General features: G+C 39.7%; 1 protein-coding gene across 1 annotated transcript in view; it reads right to left on the reverse strand.

Annotated features, from left to right (window-relative positions):
- Positions 1–10,037: 10,037 nt before the first annotated feature.
- The window catches only part of LOC116359886 (circumsporozoite protein-like), a 3,273-nt gene continuing 633 nt past the window's right edge, over positions 10,038–12,677 (reverse strand). Inside the window, exons 2-3 of the mRNA XM_031813766.1 lie at positions 12,156–12,677; positions 10,038–10,059 (exon numbers count right to left, since the gene is read on the reverse strand). The exon at positions 12,156–12,677 is cut by the window's right edge and continues 257 nt beyond it. Coding sequence (XP_031669626.1) covers positions 10,038–10,059; positions 12,156–12,677 — 544 coding nt within the window. The remainder of the gene's footprint in view (positions 10,060–12,155) is intronic.

A 12,677-nucleotide genomic window follows, 5' to 3' on the forward strand; every position in this document is an offset into this window, starting at 1 on the left:
CTAATCCCAACAGTTATAATACTGAGTTTGGGTAATCTAATCCCAGTAGTTATAATACTGAGTTTGGGTAATCCCAACAGTTATAATACTGAGTTTGGGTAATCCCAACCGTTATAATACTGAGTTTGGGTAATCTAATCCCAACAGTTATAATACTGAGTTTGGGTAATCCCAGCCGTTATAATACTGAGTTTGGGTAATCTAATCCCAACAGTTATAATACTGAGTTTGGGTAATCCCAACCGTTATAATACTGAGTTTGGGTAATCTAATCCCAACAGTTATAATACTGAGTTTGGGTAATCTAATCCCAACAGTTATAATACTGAGTTAAGGTAATCTAATCCCAACAGTTATAATACTGAGTTTGGGTAATCTAATCCCAACAGTTATAATACTGAGTTTGGGTAATCTAATCCCAACAGTTATAATAATGAGTTTGGGTAATCCCAACAGTTATAATACTGAGTTTGGGTAATCTAATCCCAACAGTTATAATACTGAGTTTGGGTAATCTAATCCCAACAGTTATAATACTGAGTTCGGGTAATCCACAACAGTTATAATACTGAGTTTGGGTAATCTAATCCCAATAGTTATAATAATGAGTTTGGGTAATCTAATCCCAACAGTTATAATACTGAGTTTGGGTAATCTAATCCCAACAGTTATAATACTGAGTTTGGGTAATCCCAACAGTTATAATACTGAGTTTGGGTAATCTAATCCCAACAGTTATAATACTGAGTTTGGGTAATCTAATCCCAAAAGTTATAATAATGAGTTTGGGTAATCTAATCCCAACAGTTATAATACTGAGTTTGGGTAATCTAATCCCAAAAGTTATAATAATGAGTTTGGGTAATCCCAACAGTTATAATACTGAGTTTGGGTAATCTAATCCCAACAGTTATAATACTGAGTTTGGGTAATCTAATCCCAACAGTTATAATACTGAGTTTGGGTAATCTAATCCCAACAGTTATAATACTGAGTTTGGGTAATCCCAGTAGTTATAATACTGAGTTTGGGTAATCTAATCCCAACAGTTATAATACTGAGTTTGGGTAATCTAATCCCAACAGTTATAATACTGAGTTTGGGTAATCCCAACAGTTATAATACTGAGTTTGGGTAATCCCAGTAGTTATAATACTGAGTTTGGGTAATCTAATCCCAACAGTTATAATACTGAGTTTGGGTAATCTAATCCCAACAGTTATAATACTGAGTTTGGGTAATCCACAACAGTTATAATACTGAGTTTGGGTAATCTAATCCCAACAGTTATAATACTGAGTTTGGGTAATCTAATCCCAACAGTTATAATACTGAGTTTGGGTAATCCCAGTAGTTATAATACTGAGTTTGGGTAATCTAATCCCAACAGTTATAATACTGAGTTTGGGTAATCTAATCCCAACAGTTATAATACTGAGTTTGGGTAATCCCAACAGTTATAATACTGAGTTTGGGTAATCCCAGTAGTTATAATACTGAGTTTGGGTAATCTAATCCCAACAGTTATAATACTGAGTTTGGGTAATCTAATCCCAACAGTTATAATACTGAGTTTGGGTAATCCCAACAGTTATAATACTGAGTTTGGGTAATCCCAGTAGTTATAATACTGAGTTTGGGTAATCTAATCCCAACAGTTATAATACTGAGTTTGGGTAATCTAATCCCAACAGTTATAATACTGAGTTTGGGTAATCCACAACAGTTATAATACTGAGTTTGGGTAATCTAATCCCAACAGTTATAATACTGAGTTTGGGTAATCTAATCCCAACAGTTATAATACTGAGTTTGGGTAATCCCAGTAGTTATAATACTGAGTTTGGGTAATCTAATCCCAACAGTTATAATACTGAGTTTGGGTAATCTAATCCCAACAGTTATAATACTGAGTTTGGGTAATCCCAACAGTTATAATACTGAGTTTGGGTAATCCCAGTAGTTATAATACTGAGTTTGGGTAATCTAATCCCAACAGTTATAATACTGAGTTTGGGTAATCTAATCCCAACAGTTATAATACTGAGTTTGGGTAATCTAATCCCAGTAGTTATAATACTGAGTTTGGGTAATCCCAACAGTTATAATACTGAGTTTGGGTAATCTAATCCCAACAGTTATAATACTGAGTTTGGGTAATCCCAACAGTTATAATACTGAGTTTGGGTAATCTAATCCCAACAGTTATAATACTGAGTTTGGGTAATCTAATCCCAAAAGTTATAATAATGAGTTTGGGTAATCTAATCCCAACAGTTATAATACTGAGTTTGGGTAATCTAATCCCAAAAGTTATAATAATGAGTTTGGGTAATCCCAACAGTTATAATACTGAGTTTGGGTAATCTAATCCCAACAGTTATAATACTGAGTTTGGGTAATCTAATCCCAACAGTTATAATACTGAGTTTGGGTAATCTAATCCCAACAGTTATAATACTGAGTTTGGGTAATCCCAGTAGTTATAATACTGAGTTTGGGTAATCTAATCCCAACAGTTATAATACTGAGTTTGGGTAATCTAATCCCAACAGTTATAATACTGAGTTTGGGTAATCCCAACAGTTATAATACTGAGTTTGGGTAATCCCAGTAGTTATAATACTGAGTTTGGGTAATCTAATCCCAACAGTTATAATACTGAGTTTGGGTAATCTAATCCCAACAGTTATAATACTGAGTTTGGGTAATCCACAACAGTTATAATACTGAGTTTGGGTAATCCCAACAGTTATAATACTGAGTTTGGGTAATCTAATCCCAACAGTTATAATACTGAGTTTGGGTAATCCCAGTAGTTATAATACTGAGTTTGGGTAATCTAATCCCAACAGTTATAATACTGAGTTTGGGTAATCTAATCCCAACAGTTATAATACTGAGTTTGGGTAATCCCAACAGTTATAATACTGAGTTTGGGTAATCCCAGTAGTTATAATACTGAGTTTGGGTAATCTAATCCCAACAGTTATAATACTGAGTTTGGGTAATCTAATCCCAACAGTTATAATACTGAGTTTGGGTAATCTAATCCCAGTAGTTATAATACTGAGTTTGGGTAATCCCAACAGTTATAATACTGAGTTTGGGTAATCCCAACCGTTATAATACTGAGTTTGGGTAATCTAATCCCAACAGTTATAATACTGAGTTTGGGTAATCCCAACCGTTATAATACTGAGTTTGGGTAATCTAATCCCAACAGTTATAATACTGAGTTTGGGTAATCCCAACCGTTATAATACTGAGTTTGGGTAATCTAATCCCAACAGTTATAATACTGAGTTTGGGTAATCTAATCCCAACAGTTATAATACTGAGTTAAGGTAATCTAATCCCAACAGTTATAATACTGAGTTTGGGTAATCTAATCCCAACAGTTATAATACTGAGTTTGGGTAATCTAATCCCAACAGTTATAATACTGAGTTTGGGTAATCTAATCCCAACAGTTATAATACTGAGTTTGGGTAATCCCAACAGTTATAATACTGAGTTTGGGTAATCTAATCCCAACAGTTATAATACTGAGTTTGGGTAATCCCAACAGTTATAATACTGAGTTTGGGTAATCTAATCCCAACAGTTATAATACTGAGTTTGGGTAATCTAATCCCAACAGTTATATTCTATTCTAATCTTTGGTGACTTTAATATTCACATGGAAAAGTCCACAGACCCACTCCAAAAGGCTTTCAGAGCCATCATCGACTCAGTGGGTTTTGTCCAACATGTCTCTGGACCCACTCACTGTCACAGTCATACGCTGGACCTAGTTTTGTCCCATGGAATAAATGTGGTGGATCTTAATGTTTTTCCTCATAATCCTGGACTATCGGACCACCATTTTATTACGTTTGCAATTGCAACAAATAATCTGCTTAGACCCCAACCAAGGAACATCAAAAGTCGTGCTATAAATTCACAGACAACACAAAGATTCCTTGATGCCCTTCCAGACTCCCTCTGCCTACCCAAGGACGCCAGAGGACAAAAATCAGTTAACCACCTAACTGAGGATCTCAATCTAACCTTGCGCAATACCCTAGATGCAGTTGCACCCCTAAAAACAAAAAAAATGTCTCATAAGAAACTAGCTCCCTGGTACACAGAAAATACCCGAGCTCTGAAGCAAGCTTCCAGAAAATTGGAACGGAAATGGCGCCACACCAAACTGGAAGTCTTCCGACTAGCTTGGAAGGACGGTACCGTGCAGTACCGTAGAGCCCTTACTGCTGCTCGATCATCCTATTTTTCTAACTTAATTGAGGAAAATAAGAACAATCCGAAATTCCTTTTTAATACTGTCGCAAAGCTAACTAAAAAGCAGCATTCCCCAAGAGAGGATGACTTTCACTTTAGCAGTGATAAATTCATGAACTTCTTTGAGGAAAAGATTATGATTATTAGAAAGCAAATTACGGACTCCTCTTTAAACCTGCGTATTCCTCCAAACCTCAGTTGTCCTGAGTCTGCACAACTCTGCCAGGACCTAGGATCAAGAGAGACGCTCAAGTGTTTTAGTACTATATCTCTTGACACAATGATGAAAATAATCATGGCCTCTAAACCTTCAAGCTGCATACTGGACCCTATTCCAACTAAACTACTGAAAGAGCTGCTTCCTGTGCTTGGCCCTCCTATGTTGAACATAATAAACGGCTCTCTATCCACTGGATGTGTACCAAACTCACTAAAAGTGGCAGTAATAAAGCCTCTCTTGAAAAAGCCAAACCTTGACCCAGAAAATATAAAAAACTATCGGCCTATATCGAATCTTCCATTCCTCTCAAAAATTTTAGAGAAGGCTGTTGCGCAGCAACTCACTGCCTTCCTGAAGACAAACAATGTATACGAAATGCTTCAGTCTGGTTTTAGACCCCATCATAGCACTGAGACGGCACTTGTGAAGGTGGTAAATGACATTTTAATGGCATCGGACCGAGGCTCTGCATCTGTCCTCGTGCTCCTAGACCTTAGTGCTGCTTTTGATACCATCGATCACCACATTCTTTTGGAGAGATTGGAAACCCAAATTGGTCTACACGGACATGTTCTGGCCTGGTTTAGATCTTATCTGTCGGAAAGATATCAGTTTGTCTCTGTGAATGGTTTGTCCTCTGACAAATCAACTGTAAATTTCGGTGTTCCTCAAGGTTCCGTTTTAGGACCACTATTGTTTTCACTATATATTTTACCTCTTGGGGATGTTATTCGAAAACATAATGTAAACTTTCACTGCTATGCGGATGACACACAGCTGTACATTTCAATGAAACATGGTGAAGCCCCAAAATTGCCCTCGCTAGAAGCATGTGTTTCAGACATAAGGAAGTGGATGGCTGCAAACTTTCTACTATTAAACTCGGACAAAACAGAGATGCTTGTTCTAGGTCCCAAGAAACAAAGAGATCTTCTGTTGAATCTGACAATTAATCTTAATGGTTGTACAGTCGTCTCAAATAAAACTGTGAAGGACCTCGGCGTTACTCTGGACCCTGATCTCTCTTTTGAAGAACATATCAAGACCATTTCGAGGACAGCTTTTTTCCATCTACGTAACATTGCAAAAATCAGAAACTTTCTGTCCAAAAATGATGCAGAAAAATTAATCCATGCTTTTGTCACTTCTAGGTTAGACTACTGCAATGCTCTATTTTCCGGCTACCCGGATAAAGCACTAAATAAACTTCAGTTAGTGCTAAATACGGCTGCTAGAATCCTGACTAGAACCAAAAAATTTGATCATATTACTCCAGTGCTAGCCTCTCTACACTGGCTTCCTGTCAAAGCAAGGGCTGATTTCAAGGTTTTACTGCTAACCTACAAAGCATTACATGGGCTTGCTCCTACCTATCTCTCTGATTTGGTCCTGCCGTACATACCTATACGTACGCTACGGTCACAAGACGCAGGCCTCCTAATTGTCCCTAGAATTTCTAAGCAAACAGCTGGAGGCAGGGCTTTCTCCTATAGAGCTCCATTTTTATGGAACGGTCTGCCTACCCATGTCAGAGACGCAAACTCGGTCTCAACCTTTAAGTCTTTACTGAAGACTCATCTCTTCAGTGGGTCATATGATTGAGTGTAGTCTGGCCCAGGAGTGGGAAGGTGAACGGAAAGGCTCTGGAGCAACGAACCGCCCTTGCTGTCTCTGCCTGGCCGGTTCCCCTCTTTCCACTGGGATTCTCTGCCTCTAACCCTATTACAGGGGCTGAGTCACTGGCTTGCTGGGGCTCTCTCATGCTGTCCCTGGAGGGGGTGCGTCACCTGAGTGGGTTGATTCACTGTTGTGGTCATCCTGTCTGGGTTGGCCCCCCCCCCCCCTTGGGTTGTGCCGTGGCGGAGATCTTTGTGGGCTATACTCAGCCTTGTCTCAGGATGGTAAGTTGGTGGTTGAAGATATCCCTCTAGTGGTGTGGGGGCTGTGCTTTGGCAAAGTGGGTGGGGTTATATCCTTCCTGTTTGGCCCTGTCCGGGGGTGTCCTCGGATGGGGCCACAGTGTCTCCTGACCCCTCCTGTCTCAGCCTCCAGTATTTATGCTGCAGTAGTTTATGTGTCGGGGGGCTGGGGTCAGTTTGTTATATCTGGAGTACTTCTCCTGTCCTATTCGGTGTCCTGTGTGAATCTAAGTGTGCGTTCTCTAATTCTCTCCTTCTCTCTTTCTTTCTCTCTCTCGGAGGACCTGAGCCCTAGGACCATGCCCCAGGACTACCTGACATGATGACTCCTTGCTGTCCCCAGTCCACCTGGCCATGCTGCTGTTCCAGTTTCAACTGACCTGAGCCCTAGGACCATGCCCCAGGACTACCTGACATGATGACTCCTTGCTGTCCCCAGTCTACCTGGCCATGCTGCTGCTCCAGTTTCAACTTCCACCTGACTGTGCTGCTGCTCTAGTTTCAACTGTTCTGCCTTATTATTATTCGACCATGCTGGTCATTTATGAACATTGAACATCTTGACCATGTTCTGTTATAATCTCCACCCGGCACAGCCAGAAGAGGACTGGCCACCCCACATAGCCTGGTTCCTCTCTAGGTTTCTTCCTAGGTATTGGCCTTTCTAGGGAGTTTTTCCTAGCCACTGTGCTTCTCCACCTGCATTGCTTGCTGTTTGGGGTTTTAGGCTGGGTTTCTGTACAGCACTTTGAGATATCAGCTGATGTACGAAGGGCTATATAAATAAATTTGATTTGAAATAAATTTGATTTGATAATACTGAGTTAAGGTAATCTAATCCCAACAGTTATAATACTGAGTTTGGGTAATCTAATCCCAACAGTTATAATACTGAGTTTGGGTAATCTAATCCCAACAGTTATAATAATGAGTTTGGGTAATCCCAACAGTTATAATACTGAGTTTGGGTAATCTAATCCCAACAGTTATAATACTGAGTTTGGGTAATCTAATCCCAACAGTTATAATACTGAGTTCGGGTAATCCACAACAGTTATAATACTGAGTTTGGGTAATCTAATCCCAATAGTTATAATAATGAGTTTGGGTAATCTAATCCCAACAGTTATAATACTGAGTTTGGGTAATCTAATCCCAACAGTTATAATACTGAGTTTGGGTAATCCCAACAGTTATAATACTGAGTTTGGGTAATCTAATCCCAACAGTTATAATACTGAGTTTGGGTAATCTAATCCCAACAGTTATAATACTGAGTTTGGGTAATCTAATCCCAACAGTTATAATACTGAGTTTGGGTAATCTAATCCCAACAGTTATAATACTGAGTTTGGGTAATCTAATCCCAACAGTTATAATACTGAGTTTGGGTAATCTAATCCCAGTAGTTATAATACTGAGTTTGGGTAATCTAATCCCAACAGTTATAATACTGAGTTTGGGTAATCTAATCCCAACAGTTATAATACTGAGTTTGGGTAATCTAATCCCAACAGTTATAATACTGAGTTTGGGTAATCCACAACAGTTATAATACTGAGTTTGGGTAATCTAATCCCAACAGTTATAATACTGAGTTTGGGTAATCTAATCCCAGTAGTTATAATACTGAGTTTGGGTAATCTAATCCCAACAGTTATAATACTGAGTTTGGGTAATCTAATCCCAACAGTTATAATACTGAGTTTGGGTAATCTAATCCCAACAGTTATAATACTGAGTTTGGGTAATCTAATCCCAACAGTTATAATACTGAGTTTGGGTAATCCACAACAGTTATAATACTGAGTTTGGGTAATCTAATCCCAACAGTTATAATACTGAGTTTGGGTAATCCACAACAGTTATAATACTGAGTTTGGGTAATCCACAACAGTTATAATACTGAGTTTGGGTAATCCACAACAGTTATAATACTGAGTTTGGGTAATCTAATCCCAACCGTTATAATACTGAGTTTGGGTAATCTAATCCCAACAGTTATAATACTGAGTTTGGGTAATCTAATCCCAATAGTTATAATAATGAGTTTGGGTAATCCACAACAGTTATAAATTGTGAGTTTGGGTAAATTATGTTACACACACACACACACACACACACACACACACACACACACACACACACACACACACACACCTCCAGCCAGTCAATGTGATCCAACACTGAGATGTGATAAAGTACATATTTTACTTAGTCCAAGATAGAAATACTATAACATAGATATATATATAAAGACAGAAGTAATATTATATACAGTACAGTACTTAGAAATACTATAACATAGATATATATATATATATATATAAGACAGAAGTAATATTATATACAGTACAGTACTTAGAAATACTATAACATATACATATATATATATATATATATATATATAAAGACAGAAGTAATATTATATACAGTACAGTACTTAGAAATACTATAACATAGATATATATATATATAAAGACAGAAGTAATATTATATACAGTACAATACTTAGAAATACTATAACATATACACATATATATATATATATATATAAGACAGAAGTAATATTATATACAGTACAGTACTTAGAAATACTATAACATAGATAGATATATATATAAAGACAGAAGTAATATTATATACAGTACAGTACTTAGAAATACTATGACATATACATATATATATATATATATATATAAGACAGAAGTAATATTATATACAGTACAGTACTTTTTTTTTTTGAAGAGTCAGTAGTCTTTATTTGTGTACTGTATGTGTCACGCCTTGACCGTAGAGAGCTTTATATGTCTCTATTGTGGTTTGGTCAGGGTGTGATTTGGGTGGGCATTCTATGTCCCCTTTTCTATGTTTTCTATTTCTATGTTTTGGCCGGGTGTGGTTCTCAATCAGAGGCAGCTGTCTGTCGTTGTCTCTGATTGAGAACCATACTTAGGTCGTTTTTGGTAACCCAAAAATTAAAAGATGGTCCTAAATGCATTTAATGGTCATTCTGATTTTAATGCCCGCTATAGGAGCACCCTACTACGGCCCTCTTTCACTCAGGGCCGTCCTGGGTGCTTTATGGACTGTTAGCCAAGTGCTGGAGGAGGAAATAGACCCGTGCACCTGGTGATTGAAAACGTGCATCTGGTAACCCAAAAATTCAAATATGGTCCTAAATGCATTTAAGGGTCATTCTGTAAGGAGACATTTCCTTACAGAACTGTTCGTTTTTTTGTTCAAGTGTTCTGATTTAATAAAATATCATGAACATGTACCACGCTGTGCTTTGGTCCAGTCATTGACAGGAAGAGGATTGTTACAGTATGTGTGTGTCGGCCCTCTCTCCCCTCTTTCTCCTCTCTCTCTCCCCCTCGGCCCTCTCTCTCTCCCCCTCGGCCCTCTCTCCCCTCTTTCTCCTCTCTCTCTTTCCCCCTCGGCCCTCTCTCTCTCCCCCTCGGCCCTCTCTCTCTCTCTCTCCCCCTCGGCCCTCTCTCTCTCCCCCTCGGCCCTCTCTCTCTCCCCCTCGGCCCTCTCTCTCCTCTTTCTCCTCTCTCTACAAACATTGATAAACCCCCATATCTGTTGGGTAAAAATACCACAGTGTGCCATCACAGCAGCAAGATCTGTGGCCTGTTGCAATGAGAAAAGAGCAACCAGCGAAGAACAAACAACATTGTAAATTTTATCTGCTTATTTAGTGTCCCGTTCATACTTCAACTACTTGTTACTGAACATAGATAATAATATCACATTTGAGTGGAATGTTTACTCGTGTTTCCATTGTTTATTGTTTATTGCATTTGTTTTGGAGATGTGAACACACAGTTGAAGTCAGAAGTTTAAGTCTAAGTATAAACACCATGGGACCACGCAGCCGTCATACCGCTACCGAAGGTGGCTCCCCTTCCTGATCGGGCGTTCGTCGTCACCGGCCTACTAGCTGCCACTGATTCTTTTTTGATTTGTTGATTAGTTACACCTGTGTTTAGTTTAATTAGTTAATTAGTTAATTAGCTTTATTATCCAGCCGGCCACGGTTGTGTGTACGTGTGTTGTTCTTTTTGGAGAAAATGTCCTCTGGTCTGATGACACAAAAATTGAACTGTTTGGCCATAATGACCATCGTTATGTTTGGAGGAAAAAGGGGGAGGCTTGCAAGCCGAAGAACACCATCCCAACCGTGAAGCACGGGGGTGGCAGCATCATGCTGCAGGAGGGACTGGTGCACTTCACAAAATAGATAGAATCATGAGGGAGGAAAATGATGTGAATATGTTGAAGCAATATACAATATACTCAAGACATCAATCAGGAAGTTAAATCTTGGTCGCAAATGGGTCTTCCAAATGGACAATGACCCCAAGCATACTTCCAAAGTTGTAGCAAAATGGCTTAAGGACAACAAAGACAAGGTATTGGAGTGGCCATCACAAAGCCCTGACCTCAATCCTATAGAAAATTTGTGGGCAGACCTGAAAAAGCGTGTGTGAGCAAAGAGGCCTACAAACCTGACTCAGTTACACCAGCTCTGTCAGGAGGAATGGGCCAAAATTCACCCAACTTACTGTGGGAAGCTTGTGGAAGGCTACCTGAAACGTTTGACCCAAGTTAAACAATTTCAAGGCAATGCTACCAAATACTAATTGAGTGTATGTAAACTTCTGACCCACTGGGAATGTGATGAAAGAAATAAAAGCTGAAATAAATCATTCTCTCTACTATTATTCTAGAGAGAGAGGCAGAGAGAGAGAGACATTTCACATCATTAAAATAAAGGGGTGATCCTAACTGACCTAAGACAGGGAATTTTTACTAGGATTAAATGTCAAGAATTGTGAAAAACTAAGTTTAAAAATATTTGGCTAAGGTGTATGTAAAACTTCCAACTTCAACTGTACGTTTCCCATGCCAATAAATCCCTTTGAATTCAATTGAATTGAGATAGAGAGAGAGACAAAGAGAGGCAGACAGAGAGACAGAGAGAGATGCAGAGAGAGAGGCAGAGAGAGAGAGAGAGAGAGAGGCAGAGAGAGAGACAGAGAGAGAGAGAGAGAGGCAGAGAGAGACGCAGAGATGTATAGAGAGATAATCATGCCACTGAATTGAACTGAGGGACATCGAGAGTGTGTTTTAGACATGGGTAGGGTAGTGGGTGGCCTTCTGGGATTGGACCTCAGGAGGGAGGGTGGGGGGGGGGGGTCGGTCTTCTGGGATTGGACCTCAGGAGGGAGGGGGGGGGGTCTTCTGGGACTGGATCTCAGGATGTGTGCGTGCGTGGACACACCTACTCTAGTGAGTCAGCTGGCAGAGTATCTGCCCCCCTCTCCGGGCTTGGCACTGCCACATGGGTACTCTTCGTCCCAGCCCCAGAGGGTGCTTCTGGACATCTGTTGGGAAGAACATCCCATCCCCCAAATTCCAGATAACTCCTGTCCTCTACAGAGGAACAACACACACACCTCAGCTGTTACACACTGGCTGTCTGACCCAAAGTCCACTGAGCTGAAGACCTATCGTTATTATCTTTGGGAAGTCACACCATTTATTAGGTCTCAGGCAAGGTTACTTATCACACATCATAATTCACTGGTCAAGTTAATGTGTGTGTGTGTGTGTGTGTGTGTGTGTGTGTGTGTGTGTGTGTGTGTGTGTGTGTGTGTGTGTGTGTGTGTGTGTGTGTGTGTGTGTGTGTGTGTGTGTGTGTGTGTGTGTGTTCATGTCTGTGCCAGTGGAAGGCTGCGTTAGCGTTAGTGTTAGCGTTAGCGTTAGCGTTAGTGTTAGCGTTAGCGTTAGTGTCAGCATTAGCGTTAGCGTTAGTGTTAGCGTTAGTGTTAGCGTCAGCGTTAGCGTTACTGTTCGTGTCAGTGTTAGCGTTAGTGTTAGCGTTAGTGTTAGTGTCAGCGTTAGCGTTACTGTTAGTGTTAGCGTTAGCTTTAGTGTCAGCGTTAGTGTTAGTGTCAGCGTTAGTGTGAGTGTTAGTGTTAGTGTTAGCGTTAGTGTTAGCGTCAGCGTTAGCGTTAGTGTTAGCGTCAGCGTTAGCGTTACTGTTCGTGTTAGTGTCAGTGTTAGCGTTAGTGTTAGCGTTAGTGTCAGCCTTAGCGTTACTGTTAGTGTCAGCGTTAGTGTCAGTGTTAGTGTCAGTGTTAGCGTTAGTGTCAGCCTTAGCGTTACTGTTAGTGTCAGTGTTAGCGTTAGTGTCAGCCTTAGCGTTACTGTTAGTGTTAGCGTTAGTGTGAGCGTTAGTGTTA

Source organism: Oncorhynchus kisutch, unplaced genomic scaffold, assembly GCF_002021735.2.
Source record: "Oncorhynchus kisutch isolate 150728-3 unplaced genomic scaffold, Okis_V2 Okis06b-Okis10b_hom, whole genome shotgun sequence".
Taxonomy (NCBI): Eukaryota; Metazoa; Chordata; class Actinopteri; order Salmoniformes; family Salmonidae; genus Oncorhynchus; species Oncorhynchus kisutch.